General features: G+C 36.0%; 2 protein-coding genes across 9 annotated transcripts in view; both read left to right on the plus strand.

The window, feature by feature from the left end:
- LOC127442077 (SLAM family member 9-like) overlaps positions 1-17851 on the plus strand; it is a 284700-nt gene that overhangs the window by 152092 nt on the left and 114757 nt on the right. The gene's annotated exons all lie outside the window — the stretch shown is intronic.
- On the plus strand, positions 3642-16429 carry LOC127442076 (CD48 antigen-like). Of its 3 annotated transcripts, none has more exons than XR_007897432.1 (9): positions 3642-4217; positions 5081-5392; positions 6023-6289; positions 6466-6594; positions 7653-7693; positions 8020-8157; positions 9193-10073; positions 12213-12279; positions 12410-16429. XR_007897432.1 is itself a non-coding variant. In XM_051699820.1 (7 exons), the coding sequence occupies exons 1-7, from the start codon at positions 4163-4165 to the stop codon at positions 9346-9348; spliced, it is 1098 nt and encodes a 365-aa protein (XP_051555780.1). In that variant the 5' UTR covers positions 3642-4162; the 3' UTR covers positions 9349-10930. The 3 variants fall into 3 exon arrangements, 1 of the variants encoding a protein (XP_051555780.1); XR_007897433.1 differs by having other exon boundaries at positions 6469-6594; XM_051699820.1 differs by lacking the exons at positions 12213-12279; positions 12410-16429 and having other exon boundaries at positions 9193-10930.

A 17851-nucleotide genomic window follows, 5' to 3' on the forward strand; every position in this document is an offset into this window, starting at 1 on the left:
CTCCTCTGACTGCTGCAGTTGTGCTGCTCACACAGACGCAATTTCGCCATCGTCACAGACAGCATCTCTGTCAGCTCGCGACTCTTCTCTCTTAAAAGGTAATCTCTCGTAAATTCAGCCGAGTTACATTGAGAACTTGGCTCGAACTGGACGCGGTGCAGTCGCTAGTTACAACTCGTGACTCTCACTGCTTCTACCGGTTAATTAGATTTTTCGGCTTGCTCCTACCTCGGTAAAACATCTGACTTAAAGAATACTGCCGCAAGGCTGAATGCTGTGTCTGTGCATAAATCACCCAGCTTCACACCGTCAGTTCATTTAAGAAAATAATAAAACCATAAAATAATCATAATAAATAATCATGACTACACACACACACACACCAAATAATTAATTAGCATTGTGTTTTACTTTGTGTAGAAATAAAAAAATAATACTGTAAAACATTAGGCAGTGAAAACAAAAGTGATCACACAGTCAAAAAAATATTTTAGCCTATTTTTAAGATGTATTCATTTCAATTTAATAACAAATTTCAATCAAATTGAATTGCCTAATCTTTAACAAAATAAAATATATAAAACTTAAATTCAAGTTTTATCAATTACATTTTCTTCAAGACTATTCAATTCAATTTGATGGAAATTTTTTATTAAATTGAAATGAATACATCTTAAAAATAGGCTAAAGTATTTTTTTGAGTGCACACAGAAACATTACACTGTTTAAATGTAATTTTTAAAGAGTAAAAAAAAAGAAAAAAAAGTTATGTTGACTATAAAAACTGTAGTTCATGCTTTTTACTTCATACTTCATGTGTTCATCGATTCATTTATTCATTCAAGTTTATAAAAAACTGTAAATAGTTCTCTTACTCTTGTGATCAAAAACACTGCTCTGAAGCTCAATTCTGAGGCTGTTCTGTAAATAGTTTTTTAACTAAATATAGCAACTTCTGATCAACCCATATCAATTTCAGGCTTAAATTAAAAACTTCCGGTTTGCTCCGCCCACTTCCGTTTAAGCCACGCCCATTCCGAGTACGGATACCAATACAGATAATTTAGTTGGTTGAACAGATGCAGATACAGACAATGATGTACTCGCTCAACCCTAACTCACACACTACAGTGTTATGATATCAAAACACTTTTACTCTAATGCATCATTTGAAAAACAATACATGCCAACCCTCTATGGACACATTGGAGAAATTATCGCCATTGGCTAGTAATTTTTTGTTTTTACTCGCTAGACTTTTGATGACATACTGTATAAGCATAATGCAACTGAAAACTGAAAAAGATATTAGGCAAACTGAGAAGGGGGCATCTTCACATATACAGTATATGGTCTTCATACAGTGGCAATAAAAATTATGTGAACCTTTTGGAGTAAGCTGGTTTTCTGCATTAATGGTCATAAAATGTGATCTTATCTTCATCAAAGTCATAAGTATAGACAAACACAATGTGCTTAAGCTACCAAACACACAAACAATTATAGTCTTTCATGTCTTTACTGAGCACATCCCCTTAAACATTAACAGTGCTGTGGAAAAAGTAAGTGAACCCTTGGATTTAATAACTGGTCTATCCTCATTTAGCAGCAATAACCTCAACCAAGCCAAGGTCTTGGCTCTAACTGGGCCACTCCAAAAGTTGGATTTTCTTTTTTTCAATTCATTCTGTAGTGTAATTACTTTGATGTTTAGGGTCATTGACCTGCTGCATTACCCTACTTCTACTTAATTTCAGCTTGTGCACAGCCACTGTAAAATGATCCTGTAGGATATCTTGATGAACTTGGGAATTAATTTTTCCCTTGATGATGGCAAGCGGTCCAGGCCCCGAAGCAGCCCCAAATCATGATGCTCCCTACACAGTACTTCACTGTCAAGATGATGTTTTCATCTTGGTATGCGGTGCCCTTTTTACATCATGCGTAGTGTTGCGTGTTCTTCCCAAACAATTCAGCCTTAGTTTTATCAGTCCACAAAACATTTTCTTAGTAGCATTTTGGAGTGTCAAGATGGTCTTTGGAAAACTTCATGCATGTAGCAATGTTTTTGTTGGAAAGCAGCAGCTTCCTTCATGGTGTCCTGTCATGTTTTTCCGTATAATAGATTCATGAAAAGAGATGTTAACCAGTTCCAATTAGTCCTTAAAGTCTTTAGCTGTTACTCTAGGGTTCTTTTTTACCTCATTGAGCATTCTGCGGTGTGCCCTTTAAGTCATCTTGGCTGGACGGCCCCTTCTAGGGAGAGTAGCCACAGTACTAGAACGTCTCCATTTATAGACAGTTTGTCAAACTGTGGACAGATAATATATAAGCTCTTCAAGATAACCATTTAACCCTTTCCAGCTTTATGCAAAACAACAATTCTTGATCGTAGGTTTTTTGAGATCTCTTTTTTGCAACCCACACCTTCAATCTAGTTTCATTAATTGGATGCCAGGTTTGCCAACTCCTGACTATAATGAGCTTTTGTAGATGTCATTAGCCTAGGGGTTCACATACTTTTTTCAACCTATACTGTGAATGTTTTAATTATGTTTTCAATATGTACAATAATAATACAATAATTTGTGTGTTTAGTTAAAACATACTGTGTTTGTTAATTATTGTAACTTAGATGAAGATCAAACAAGATTTTAAGACAAATTTGTACATAAATGCAAGTAATTCCAAACAGTTCACATACTTTTTCTTGCCACTATAGTATATAAAAACATATTTTTGAACACCAAACTTACTGCCCAGTACAAAAAGCTCTGCTCCAGCATACCTACAATTTCTGCAGAGCAACGTGCCCACTAGAAGCCTGCGGTCAGCTAAGGAACGTCGCCTTGTTGTACCAACACAAAGAGGCACCAAAACACTTTCCCAGTCTTTCGGCTTCATCATACCACGTAGGTGGAATGACCTTCCCAACTCCATCTGTGAAGCTGACTCACTTTCTGTCTTCAAAAAACGGCTAAAAACACATCTTTTCCATGACCACTTAACCAGTCACTAAAAAGAAATGTTTTTTTTTTAATTTCTTGTTGCACTTTAATCTGTATTGAATGCTACTATTCTGAGGCTAGTGAAACTTTGTAATATGGCACTTTTCGTACCACTGTCTTAAGATGATTCGCTTATGTTTTCCTCTTTTGTAAGTCGTTTTGGATAAAAGCGTCTGCCACATGAATAAATGTAAATATAATGTAGTAGAAAAGACCTGCAATTTGTGTATTGTAATCAGGTTTGGAGGGTTACTTTACTAAAATGTATTCCACTACAGATCACACAATACTTGCTGAAAAATGTCATTTGTAACGTATCCTATTAGAATACTCAAGGTCAGTAATGTAATCTAAATACTTTGGATTATGTCTTCAGCACTGGCAGACTTTTTGTTTTACCTGTTTTAAGTTAATAAAATGTAAAAAAAAAAATCTGCCAGTACATTAAGACACATATTAAAAATACATTGTCTGAAAATAGCTTAAATATCATATTTAGTGTCACTTCTAAAACAAGATCAAGCAAATTTGTCTTGTTTTAAGCATTTTCAAATGATTTCACAGGAAAACAATAACAATTATCATCAAGAATAAGATTTTTGCAGTACATCATTGACTTAATATCACATTTCTTACTAGAGAAAATAAAATTATGACCTAACTTGGATTTTCTTGATAGAAAAAGATATAACCGTGCCTTGTAATAGCTGCATGTCAAAGGGCTAGAATTAGCATTTTAACTTGGTATAAAGCTAAATGGGAGTGGGGGGCTGTTTGTGTGGTCGACAGTGAGGTTAGTGAACAGAGCGACAACTTTTGTGCTCCTTTCTTAGTTGATAGCATCTATTCTGGTAGTTGTTCAAGTAATGGTGTCAGCACTTATTTTCATGCATAGAGTAGAACACAATGTTCAATGGACTGGACTTAGAAAAGACATCATTATAATTATATATAGTTGTTATTCTATAGCACATTTTCTGAGATGAGTGACACTGGCTGGACAATTTCAAGGAAGTTTGTATGTCTCAGTTGTGTTTCACTTTACTTAGTATTCTCAGCCTCAGACAGCACGCCCACACAACACCCATAGTACAGTCAAATGCCTGGCTACGCGAGACTATACTGGACCAACATCATCATTTCTGTTTATTGCAATGGCTTTTGGTTGTTTACTCATGATTATCAGTGGAGTTCTGATCTCCAACACAGGTATGAAAACCCTTCTCTTTATGCCCATAACATGACTTAGCACAGTAAGGAATATACAGCAATTAATGAATGCACCCTTCTGGTGGACGGCACTTTTTCTTGATGAATATGAATGTTTTCTAAATATTACTGTGAGGTGTATTGATATGGGAGGTTACTACATTGTTTTTTATTTATAGTGTTATTGTGTTATTTAAGTGGAATCACTATTTAAAGTAGGATTACAGGCTAAATAAAATGTGTTTTATTGCACATGAAGTGCAAACTTTTTAAAAACATTTTTTTTTTGTTCGCTGTCGTAGATTTAGAACAGTAATTTCTGTGTGTCTTCATGTGTATGTTCATTACTGATGATTCCATATTATTATTATTTTTAACTTTGCTAAGAAGCAATTCTAACATTACTGTTTTTTCCAACTTTTAAAGCAAATAGCTATTAAGCTTTTCTGCAGTTACTCACGCTAGCTGCAATACAGTCACTAGCTACATCTAGTTGAAACATTATGTCATGATACTTAAAATTAATATTAACTCAAATTAAATTAACTGAAGGGCTATGATGAGACAATATGACATTTTGTGTAAAATATTAATTTAAAAGTTCCAAATTGTTTATTATAAATCTAAATGAGAGATAAACAAGATCGCAGTTCATTAATAAAATGAATAACTCTATCTCTCTGCTCCTATTACACTTTGAGGAAAATCTATAAACTGGTCTTAGGTTAAAGAATTACAGTCACCTGATTTAAATAAAAAACATCCATAAATCAACTTAAGTCTAACTAGTGTAAAATGTGAAAAATGGGTGAAAAATAAAGGCCATCCTGTATCTTAATTTTCATTATACTTTCTGTTTCTAGCCTTGGTATGCAAAGCTGAAAACACTTTTTTTGTGAAGACAGGAGAGTCTGTTCAACTGGACATACAGACTGATAAAACAGAGTTTAATTCATTGGTCTGGGTGAATGGTAAATCAGAAAATGTTGTGAGGTTTACAAGTAAAACTGGTGAGACAAGGATTCATTCTTCTTATACGGACAGGGTGGTTTTCAATCATTCAAGCTTCTCTCTAACACTGGAGAACATGCAGAAGACAGACAGTGGAGTCTACAGAGTGCAAATATTTGGAAGCATTAACAAAGATTTTGCTGAATACAGAGTATTAGTAATAGGTGAGTCTTACACATTTGACAATATTACTGTTACCATTTATATTCTGGCTGTTTTCATGACCATGGAGGTAAAATAGGCCACAAAGGAAGGACCAAATTTACTCTGTGCTCAATACCAAACCGAATCTCACAATAACAGTAAAATTGGTAAAAATCTATGAAAATTCAAAAATCTATTTTTTTTTTTTTTTAAATCTATACAGCTCAGCTTCCTTAAAGCTATGTTGTATAACTTTTTTTTATGTTAAAATACTTATACCTATTCCAGCTTACTAGGCAGAGACAAGTATAAGTAAGCCATTATTTTACATTTTCTAAGAAAAGAGTTTTAAAAGTTGTTAAAAGTTCTTATGATGATCTAAACGAAAGGTGGTATTAGAAGAATAAATGGACCACCTTGGGCTCTCTGCCTCTGAAACTTTTTGGAAGATAGCTCTATTTAACGACTGACTGCATGAAATGTAAAATATATTGTGTATAAAGGCACATTCTACCTCAGCAAGGTCTCTTTTTTCCAGGCCAGACTTCATCTTTAAACTCATTACTACAACATATTTTCTCATTGTAAAGTCCTATAAGATGTATTTTCATACAAAAATTTTTTTTTTAAATACAGTTCATGTGTTTCAGATGCAGTGGATGCTCCTGTTCTGACTGTTGTCTCTAACTGGTCCAGCAGTGACTCCTGTACGGTACACTTCAAATGTACTGGTCATGATGACATACTCTCCTCCACTTATAATAATGGTAGCTGCTCTCAAGAGAAAGGGTCTCTCTTCAAAATCAACATTTTGGACCTGCGCTGTACTAACGACTCCATCATCTGTAACTACAGCAACCCAGTCAGCTGGAAGAATGACACGATAGAGATTAAACAACTTTGTACAGATCATGAAAGTAAATAACTGGCCCACCCCACAACATGCAAAACACAGCTAAAGTATAAACATTACAAATACTTTTTCTAGTCTTACATCATCCAAATTGAATTTCTTCAAAATGAAATACTGTAAAGCGACTAGGTTTGGATATGAGGTTTGATGACTGTAGTTGCTCTGCCGTTTTTATTTCAGAAGGGAATTCAAGAGAAGAAAACAGTTATTTTCCTCTCCACTGGCTCATAGTCATTGCTGTTACTGTTACAGTGTTTCCTTTAGTGGCAGCTGTTGCACTATACTGCTCTTACAAGAAGCATAAAAAAGGTATGTCCATCATAACTCGAGTCTAAGTTATATAAAATAAAAAACAGTAGTGAATACAATACTACACTTTTAGGACTGTTTCCTTAGTACAGTGGTTCTCAAAGTGTGGGGCGTGCCCCATGGGGGGGCACAGAGGTATTGTAAGGGGGGCGCGAAAGACTGGCCCGTTCTCAAATCTCGTTCACTTTCACACATTCATCAAAAATACTGACAATGAACAAGAAACAATGTGCACAAATTTTTTCCTCTGCCTTTTCTCCTGCCTTGTTTAAACTTTGCCTGGCACCGCAGCCAGGACCGTTTCTAGACATAGGAGTACTAGGTGGTCGACTAGAGCACCACATGCTGGGAGGGCGCCAAAGAGGAGGACTCTGCCTCTTTCCATTCACATGTTTGAATCCTTGCAATTATCAGTTTTATTAAAATCTAGTGCAAAAATATCTCCAAGGAGATATAAAACCTTCTGATATGTAAATGCTGATGAATGGGATTCGGTTTTCTGAGTGGCCAAGAGCCCCCTGGAGGAAGGCCCCCTTGGCTGACAACATGTGCAATTTGCAGTGTGTTCATGCCCAGGGGTTGCTACTGTAGCAGTATCACTTTTTATTAATTCTTATTTCTTTTTTTTTTTTTAATATAGAAGCATAATTTTTGTTTTTATGTATTTTTGTAACACAAAGTATTCACAAAATAACAGAACAACCTAGTGAAAGAAGTTCATAATTTAGATCTTTTTTTTTTTTAGTGAAGTGTAACTTTTCTTTCAGTTTTCATTGTATTTTTAAATTTATATATATATATATATATATATAAAATTAGAAAGGTTTTATTTTTAATAATTTTTGATTAGATTTTGAAAATTATTTGCAAAAGTTTTTCTTGTTTTAAACCAAACAAATTGAGAACCACTGCCTTAGTACATCTGTTTTATCATTTTAGGTATGAAAATGGCTGGCTGGAGGGAAACAAAGAGCATGCACACACACAAATAGTCTACTGTGGTAACAGTAATGGTCAGGTGAATTTTTTTTAATGATATTCTGTTGAAAATCTCACAGGTGACCAACAGGATGATAATACAGTCTATGCAGAAGTTGATGTAAGTATCAAATTACTGTTTATCATTCATGTTGCTAGCACAGATAATGCATGCTTTTTACTCAAATGTGCCACGTGTTTGTCATCCAAAATGTTTTGGAACATTTCAAGGCTGGTGTGTAACTGTTGCTCAAGCTCAGGGCTGGTCGTTGTATTTTAATTATTTTGGGGGGTTTCGTATTATTTATTTATTGAGCATATGGTGCAATCATAATTTTCAGTGAAAATAATCTGAGCAATGGCTGCTTGTTTTAGAACACAAATATGTAAATAATATGCATGCAAATAGAAAGTGGTACAGAAGGATTTGTCTGATTGTGTCTGCAGCCACAGAATGAAGTTGAAAGACCCCATAGATCAGAGAATCCTTGCACTATATATGATATTTCGGGACAGAACAAACAACCTCGCCGTGCAATTAAAACCAATCAAACAATCACCAGTCCTGAATCAATCAATGTGCAGGTAAGAAAGACATTTTACTCATTATACAGTATAATCAGACAAAAATATATAAATCAACTAAGGAATAGTGGCAAATTAATGAATTAATTAATGCTCAGTATGGAAAGAAGAAATTTATGGGGGTAAAAGTAAATGGGGGCATTATGATATACAGTATACAGGCAAATTTACGTAAGCAAATTTGTACACATCTCAAATCCATTAAACATGTTTGTAAAGCATTCATATGAAACATTCACAAGTGAATGACAGCAAACTTTAAACAGCTTTGTAGCATTTCTTTGAATATTTTAAAGTAGCCAAGCTTATTAGGAAAGTTTTTATAGACCTATCACCAATAGTCAAACTTTGCTACACATAGGGGCCGAGATTTTAGGTGTAGTTGCTATTACTGATTATATTTTATATCAAGGTGTGTGTTCTTAAATGAATTTAAGAAAACTTTACTGACTGAGTCATTAACCTAAGAAAGATCTACTTATAGTTAAGTCTGCATATTAAGCTTTGATATGAGAAAGACTGATGTCAGATGAATACATTTCAACACATGCACATTCAGTATGACTGCCCAAATTTAAGTCAGTGATGCAGTGTTCAGAAACTTCACCTGCCCAGTCATGGTGAGGCAATAAGGAGAAAACAAACTAGATATTATTCCTAAACACCAGAAGAACTAACAATAAAATGAGGAAAGGTTCAACAAACCTTGAGCAGTTCCTGGCTGTGTGTAGCACCTACTGCTCTGCATATCCATCTGAAAAATCCCAATTAGAAATGAGCAGCTGAAGTAAAGGCACAGCATTAAAAAAATTAAGGTTCAGAAAAAGGGTGGAAAATGGTAATATAAAACTGTTTTGCCAAACAACAACGACAAGAATAAAAATAAAAACATAAAAATAACGTTTTACGTGGACCCCAATGGGGGGAAAAAAAACACATGAATGTTTATGACCTGTTTAATTCACCCCATTTTGCTACTTAAAAATATTTCAATACATACAGTTGTTTTAAATGACTTATTTTATATATTGACAGATACAGGAACGGACACAAAGAGAAAATATTCTTCCCAGCACCACCTACTGCACCATAGGACAAAACCAGAAACCATCGGTTCCCACTGAAAGAGACCAAACAGTTTATTCAGTGGTGAATAATTACCCACATAAGAGACCACCTGTGGATAATTAGCTGAGATTAATTATTATTATTATTATTGTTTTAAACGTGGCTGTTAAAGATGCGGTTTGCCTACCAAAGAATGTTTAGTTTTTTACAATAGATTTTTCACATACCATGTACAAGCATACAAATGAGTAATAATTCTGTGAAGATTGCTATTTGTCACTATGGGTTGGTTGAATTGGTTATGCTGGACATGTAAAAATTGTGGACAATTTGGACCTCTAGATGGCGCCATTGTTGAGTTTCTCTCTCTTTCTTTCTCCTTTTTTTTTTTTTTTTTTTTTTTTTTTTTTTTTTTTTGAGTCCTTTGAGTAATACTGTACTGTATTCCTCTTTTATTTACTTGGTTGTCGTTTGTTTTCCTGTGTAGATACAATTCCACTGTTTTGTTCTCCCTTTGTACAGGCTTGAAGTTACCTTATTCCTGTGAACTTTTGGAGTGTTTTGTGATGGTTCAGAGTATAATTAACGATTTTTTCTTTTGTTTAAACACTGTGATCCGATCTTGCAGTTTAGTCCAATTCCTACAGTACCAACTCCTTGACCACTCAGAGGGCAGAGACTGGTAACGGGGCATACATTTATAGATTTTAGAGTTCAAGCCTCATAATGATAGTGAGTTTTCCATGCACCTCTTATAAAATGTTACTGCGCGTCGCGTCGACACAGACAACAACAGCTGTGATTGGTGCACTTTGTTACCAGAGATCGCCCCCAGCATGACAAGAAAGGTAGGTAGCAGCGCATTTTCTCCAAGATTATTTTATCAATGCATCATACGTATCCACTGATCAATGGTTGTGTCGCACTGTATTTGAACACGTCTCGTCTCGTTTTTTCTTTTTTTTTCTTTTTTTTTTTTGAGCATTTGCTGTTTTTATATTCTGTTTATTTTATGAACAAGCAAAAACTTGACAAAAGACACATCTGTTTACAACATAAACTCTGTGCTTTTTTTTTCTCTTTGGTCTTTTACGCTATATATGTGGTATGTGAGTAAAACAATACTTATATTCTACTTTACAATCTGTATGTTTTGACCGTATGTTGGACAGTACGGTGGAGTAAATAATCATATTTCACAAGTTATGAAAACGAAACACTTTTGTATTTGTCAGCAGCTCTGGGAAAGTGCATCAAGGGGGAGACATTTGTATAATATTCAAAAACAGGTTGGTGCTGAGAGGGTTAAATATGGCAACAGATGAAAAGACATTATAATGCATTGACTGCGTATTGGAAATTCTGGCTTAAATCATATGTTTTACATAATTGTAAAGCAAGAGTTTAGTGACAGTGGAAACTGTGGTCGACCAGAGACAGTAGAGAATGTGCTTCTTAACTTTGCTGCATATAAAAGAGAAATATTTCAACAAATTCAGGCACTGAGATCAATGTGAATCAACAATACTTCTCCAGGTCATTTTACGTAATGGCCCAAAACAATCAATAACATATAAAGAATTGTTTAATTATTAGAATGAGACGTGACTCGATTTAGAACATACGTATATAATTTTCTAATAATTTAGTTTTCCCCCTTCTCTGAACCAGTAGGTGGGGAAAATGCATATTTTACGTTGGTTTGTCAACCGCCAATAAAATGCCAGAAGAAGATTGTGTTAAACCAATCACAGCTAACTTTTGGCTTGACTTGGTAAATTTAAAACTGAGAACTGGCAGCCGGTAGAAATCAGAATCAGAATGAATCAGAATCAGAATGAGCTTTATTACCAAGTATGCTTACACATACAAGGAATTTGTCTTGGTGACAGAAGCTTCCAGTACACAGCAATACAAAACAGCAATAAGACTTTTAAAAAATAATTAAAAATTGAATAAAAAAATAAAAAAATATTGAAAAGAAAATAAAGTATATATAGAACACACACACACACACACACACACACACACACACACACACACACACACACACACATATATATATATATATATATATATATATATATATATATATATATATATATATATATATATATATATAAATATACACACACACACATACATACACACTAGGGTGACCATACGTCCTTTTTTTCCCGGACATGTCCTCTTTTTCGAACCTTAAAAAAGCGTCCGGCCGGGATTTCTAAATTTGCGAAAATGTCTGGGATTCGGTTTTAGCTGCATTATGATGTGCATATGGTCTCTAATAAAAATCTTCATTGTGTGTGCGCGCATATTTGCATTGCTTTAACCCCTCTCTGTAAGTCCCGTCTTCTCGCACACCAATTGGTAAATTTAAGAGGCTTGCGCAACTATTGCGCAAATTCCTGCCTGTCAATCTCTCCGCGAACGCCCAAAGCGCTGTTGTATTCGACATCAAACTTTGACAGTTGCAGCAAATGACAGCTGAGTGGAAACAATGCCCAAACAAAAGTGCAAATTAACAGAAGATTTGCACAAAAAATTCCCATGCTTTCGTCCAGGTCGAGATCCGTGGGAAGCAGAATGTATGTCATGTAAAGCTGGCACTTATGTGTCAGTTGCTAATAAAGGTGCACGTGATTTAGAAGCACATTCTCTGCAAAGCATAAAGAGTCAGCAAAAGGTGAAAGTTCATCAGGTAAATTAACTGACTACTTTTTGCGACCAGGTAAAATTGTTATCACATTGCTTCATTTTCCATGGCCATTCAAAATAATAGTAATAGTAAATGAAGTTACAGTGATGGCATCAAATATTTTATTTTAGTACAAGGACATTCAAAAGAATGTTGGAAATTTGTATTTATATATATTATGTTATGCTAATAGAGTGTCTTTTTCACTGTATTAAAGTTTGCATTCATAGTAACACTGTTTTGAACCCTATTATTCCACCCCACCCCAATCCCAATCTGAACCCAGGTCCTGTGAGATGGTAGTGCCCAGGAACCTGAATGACTCCACTGCTGCCACAGTGCTGTTTAGAATGGTGAGGGGGGTCAGTGTTGGGGTGTTCCTCCTAAAGTCCACAATCATCTCCACCGTTTTGAGCGTGTTCAGCTCCAGGTTGTTTTGACTGCACCAGACAGCCAGCTGTTTAACCTCCCTTCTGTCTGCAGACTCATCATCATCTCGGATGAGGCCGATGACAGCGTTGTCGACTGCAAACTTCAAGAGCTTGACAGAGGGATCCTTGGCAATGCAGTCGTTGGTGTAGAGGGAGAAGAGTAGTGGGGAGAGCACACATCCCTGGGGGGCACCAGTGCTGATTGTACAGGTGCTGGAAGTGAGTTTCCCCTGTCTCAGAAGCTGCTGCCTGTCCGTCAGAAAGCTGGTAATCCACTGACAGATAGACATGGGAACAGAGAGTTGGTGTAATTTATTCTGGAGTATAGCTGGGATGATGGTGTTGAAAGCCGAACTGAAGTCCACAAAAAGGATCCTTGCTTATGTCCCTGGTCTGTCCAGATGTTGCAGGATATGATGCAACCCCATGTTGACTGCATCATCTTTGATTGATTGCTTTATTAATAAAATATTGTATAAGGATAGATCATACAACATTTCAAAACTGTTGAGGAGAGTATACACAAAAAAGCCAAAGGCTTATTTCCATTGTGGTCCTCTATGTTTCCAAAATGGAAGAACAGATCATTTATGGAGAGAAATCACCATCAAGTTCAGCATCTCATACTACATCACCTTTAAATTAATGATAAAAAAGCCATTTTTTAACTTCCTTTCTAAAGACACTTTCAACTTTTATCTGCTTTATACAACAAGGTAAAACATTCCAGGCTATAGAACTAGTATATAAAAAAGAATTCTTCCCCATTAAACTCTTAAATCTACAAGGATAAATATCAGTCCTTCTCCCCCTTGTAGAATGATTATGCACATCTCTCACAAGTACATAATACTCTGTCAAGTACCTTGGAACACTTTTCTTTATTATTTTAAACGCCAACACCAGTTTATGAAAAGTTACCCTTTTTTCAACTTTTAAAAAACCAAGTTCCCTAAAATGTTCATCTTTCAGATGCAACTGTGGATGTACTTTCAATATAACCCTGCATAACTTATTTTGAGCAGTCTGCAATTTATTTTTGGTTCGTTTCGTACTACCACTAAACCAAAATGTTGCAGCATAATCATAGTGTGACTGCACTAATGTTCCAGCCAACAGTTTAAATGTTTGAGTATCTGAAAAAGCTGCCTGTCTTGCAATTTTTTTTATCCTATTACATATTTTTGAATTAACTAAAACAGCCATATTTTCTCCTGTCAATTTATTATCTAATACACATCCCAGGTACTTAACTTCTTGTTTAGGTGTAATAATCATATCTCCAACCTCTACCTCTAATCTGGAGCTTTTTTCCATTTTGTTTTCTCCATTTTTCCCTAAACCGAACCAAATAATACAGCTTCAGTTTTCCCCAAGTGTAAAGAAAGCTTATTATGAATTAACCATTTGGAGACCCTTTCAATCTCTCTACTTAACTCTGTTTCAACATTTTCTTCCATCTCATGAGAAACAATTATTGCTGCATCATCTGCATATAAAAAAAGTTAATTAGAACGACCATTTTCAAATCATTAATATACAAAAAAAAAAAAATAACGGACCTAAAACACTCCCCTGCAGAACTCCACATTAAATGGGCAAACAATCAGAAAACATCCCATTTAAATCCACTATTTTACACCTATTTACAAGGTAAGACTTGATCCATTCACAGGCCTTAACACTAAACCCTATTGCTTTTACTTTTTGAAGCAGAATACTGTGATCAATTGTAACAAATGCCTTTTGCAAATCCAGCATCACCATCCTGCTTAATTTGCCTTTATCCATTTCTTTTCTTATATGATATGTTAAAAAACAATATTGTTGTCTCTGTAGAGTGCATCCTCCTAAAACTGGACTGGAACTCATACAATATATTAAAATTAGAGATATAGTCTTCAACCTGATCATATATAATATTTTCCATCACTTTTGATAAAGCACTCAGGATTGAAACCGGCCTATAATTATTACACTATAACCTACTACCTTTCTTAAAAATGGGAATAACTCTTGCTTGTTTAAACTCCCCCCTTACCTTGTGTAATTGAAAAATGTATAATATGAGTAACCATAGGGATAATAACTTTAGTTGAATTCTTAATAAACTTATATATTATCAAACCCTATCGCTTTACTACTTTTGAGTTCTCTTAACTTCTTAAAAACATTACTTTCGTTTACTTTAGTAAACGAAAAACCACCCGGAATAACACCACATTTTGCATAATACTCCTTGACTAATTCCTCATTAAACATCCCAGTTCGTGCTGGAAGCTCGTTAACCAGTTTTTCAGCAACAGCAGTAAAAAACTATTAAAATAATCTGCTACCTTCTTCTGATCAAACATCAATCTTCCATCTACATTGAGACTTATTCTAGAACCTTTAACCTTGATCTTTTTCCTATAACCTAAATCACTCAAAACTCTCCATAGTTTTTGAGTATCCTGCTTCATTTCACTAATCTTGTCCTTAAAAAAAAATTATTTAGCCTCTTTTATCTTATCTCTTAACTCATTTCTTTTAGATTTAAATAGCTCAAAATTATAATCATTTCTTTCCCTTTTAAATACCGTAAAACTATCATTACGTTCCCTAATTAGTTTTAAAATACTATCTGTCATCCAAGGTTCAGTCCTTTGCTTGATTCTTATCTCTTTATAGGGTGCCACTTTATTCAAAACTTAAAATATTTCTCTTATACCTATCCCAGGCCATCTCCACATCTACACACTGCATCGCCTAAGTCCAGTTGACATTACTGAGTTCTTCTATAAAAACTTCTGGACTGTATTTCTTAAGAGATCTCATTTTTGCTGTATTATGATGCCTTATAGACTCTCTCCTTAATTTTCTAATTAAATAAACTATACAGTGATCACTAATACCAGCATCCAAGACACCACTTCTACATATCTTAGAATTATCCGATACCAATATAACATCAATGATAGTTTTGGATTTAAGAGTGATCCTAGTTGGATCCAAAATGATCTGATTCAGTGCATATGTTTTACAAAAAGAACTAAAATGTTTAAAAATTGGAGTTATTTTTTTTTTTGCATATCAGTATTTAGATCCCCAAGAATTATTGTCTCTTGACCTATATTATAATTTGAACCATTTAAAGTCTCTTCCAGTCTCTCATAAAAATCATACTGATCAGGAGGATGATAACAAACACCCACTAAAATCAGTTTACTCTAGGTAGAAAAATATCCAATCAAACCGCTTCTACAGCAGCATTGTCCAAGTCTTTTATCTCCTTAAACATCAGATCTGTTCTAATGTATACACATACTCCTCCTCCTTTATGATTCTGGTCCAAAATTGAGTCATCCAGCCATGTTTCACTACAGCTAAACAGAGTCACATTCAATTCTTGACATAAATGCTGTATTTCACTTATCTTTAGAAGCAGAATCCTAAAGTTGAGGTGGACCATGTACAGCCCCTTCAAAGCACCGATGGATCTCATTCCGTTAACTTCCGAACCCATTTGATCGCGTAGTAACTGAGGGTCTTCCTCAACAGCCCCAGCTCCTGTACTCTTCTGTGTCCTCGATGTCCCGCCAGCTTTCACAGATGTAGAAAAAATGTCCTCCATCCCATTTTCCAAGTCTCTTGACTTGTAACAAGGAAGTATCCACTGGTCCGGTATAGAACTCCATTCCACCGCAATTTCCGAACGCTGACATTGCTCCATAGTTGACGCACGGATTTTCATGACAGAATCACCCGTACTAATGCCCTCAAATTCACTCGAAACAGGCCCGGGACATTGATGTATGTCTCCTGACACAAGGAGACATATCATTATAATTAACAAGTCACTTGACTATCTTCTCATTCTCGTGCCCTTCTTTCCTTGAACAGGTGATCCATGGGTGATAAATCAGCATATAAATAACGCTCTTTCCGAAACCAAAATGCTTGCATCCATAACGTGTTTGATTGAAATCCCTACCACTGATTAAAAAAATCGTCCACTTCATTCAAACGATTAAAAAGAGTATACAAAAGTGAGAAACTGAACAGCGAGATTACCACTCCACACCTGCCTGCCACCATCTTGGATCAGGTGTGACAAACAAAAGCTAAGGAAAGCTTCAGGCCCAGATGGCGTTTCACCTGCATGTCTTAGATCCTGTGCTAACCAGCTGGCCCCCATCTTCACACAGATCTTCAATAGATCACTGGAGCAGTGTGAAGTCCCATGCTGCTTCAAATGCTGCATCCACAGACCTGTTTGCTCTATAAGCAAATTGAAGGGGATCTAGAAAGGGTCCAGTGATGTCCTTCAGGTGGGCCAACACCAGTCTCTCAAATGACTTCATGACCACAGACGTCAGGGCGACAGGTCTGTAGTCATTAAGTCCTGTGATTTTGGGTTTCTTTGGGACAGGAATTATGATTGAGCATTTGAAGCAACTGCTCCAGTGATCTATTGAAGATCTGTGTGAAGATGGGGGCCAGCTGGTTAGCACAGGATCTAAGACATGCAGGTGAAACACCATCTGGGCCTGAAGCTTTCCTTACCTTTTGTTTCCGAAAGCCACGGCACACATCATCTTCACAGATATTAAGTGCAGGTTTAGTAGCAGGAGGGGGAGGAGGGGGGTTGCAGGAGGTGTTGGTGTTTGTGTTAAGTGAAGGTCAGAGCGGGTGTGGGGTGTGAGATTGGGCCTTTCAAATCTACAGTAGAACACATTCAGGTCTTCAGCCAGTTGTTGGTCCACCACAGGGTTGGGGGTAGTAGTCCTGTAATTTGTAAACTGTTTCAAGGTACTCCACCCTGATTTAGGGTCGTTAGCTGAAAACTTGTTTTTCAGCTTCTCAGAGTATCTTCTTTTAGCCACTCTGATTTCCTTATTCAGTGTGTTCCTGGCCTGATTGTACAAGACTTTATCCCCACCTCTGTAAGCATCCTCTGTGGCCTGACGAAGCTGCCTGAGTTCTGCTGTAAACCATGGTTTGTCATTGTTAAATGTTAAATAAGTCCTAGTAGGGATGCACATATCCTCGCAGAAACTGATATATGATGTAACAGTATCTGTGAGCTCGTCCAGATTGGTGTCTGCAGCCTCAAAAACACTCCAATCACTGCAGTCAAAGCAGGCTTGTAGTTCCAGCTCTGCTTCATTGGTCCATCTCTTTACAGTCTTAAATACAGGCTTAGCAGATTTTAGTTTCTGTCTGTAGGTTGGAAGAAGATGAACCAGACAGTGATCAGACAGTCCCAAAGCTGCTCTAGGGACAGAGCGATATGCATCCTTTATTGTTGTGTAGCAGTGATCCAGTATATTTCTGTCTCTAGTGGGGCATGTAATGTGCTGTCTGTATTTGGGCAGTGTGAGGTTTGCTTTGTTAAAATGCCCAAGAATAATAATAACTGAGTCCAGATATTGTTGTTCTGTGTCTGTGATCTGATCAGCAAGCTGTTGCAGCACGGCATTCAAACACACGTTTGGCGCAATGTAAACACTTA

This window comes from Myxocyprinus asiaticus, chromosome 6 (assembly GCF_019703515.2).
Source record: "Myxocyprinus asiaticus isolate MX2 ecotype Aquarium Trade chromosome 6, UBuf_Myxa_2, whole genome shotgun sequence".
Lineage (NCBI taxonomy): Eukaryota > Metazoa > Chordata > Actinopteri > Cypriniformes > Catostomidae > Myxocyprinus > Myxocyprinus asiaticus.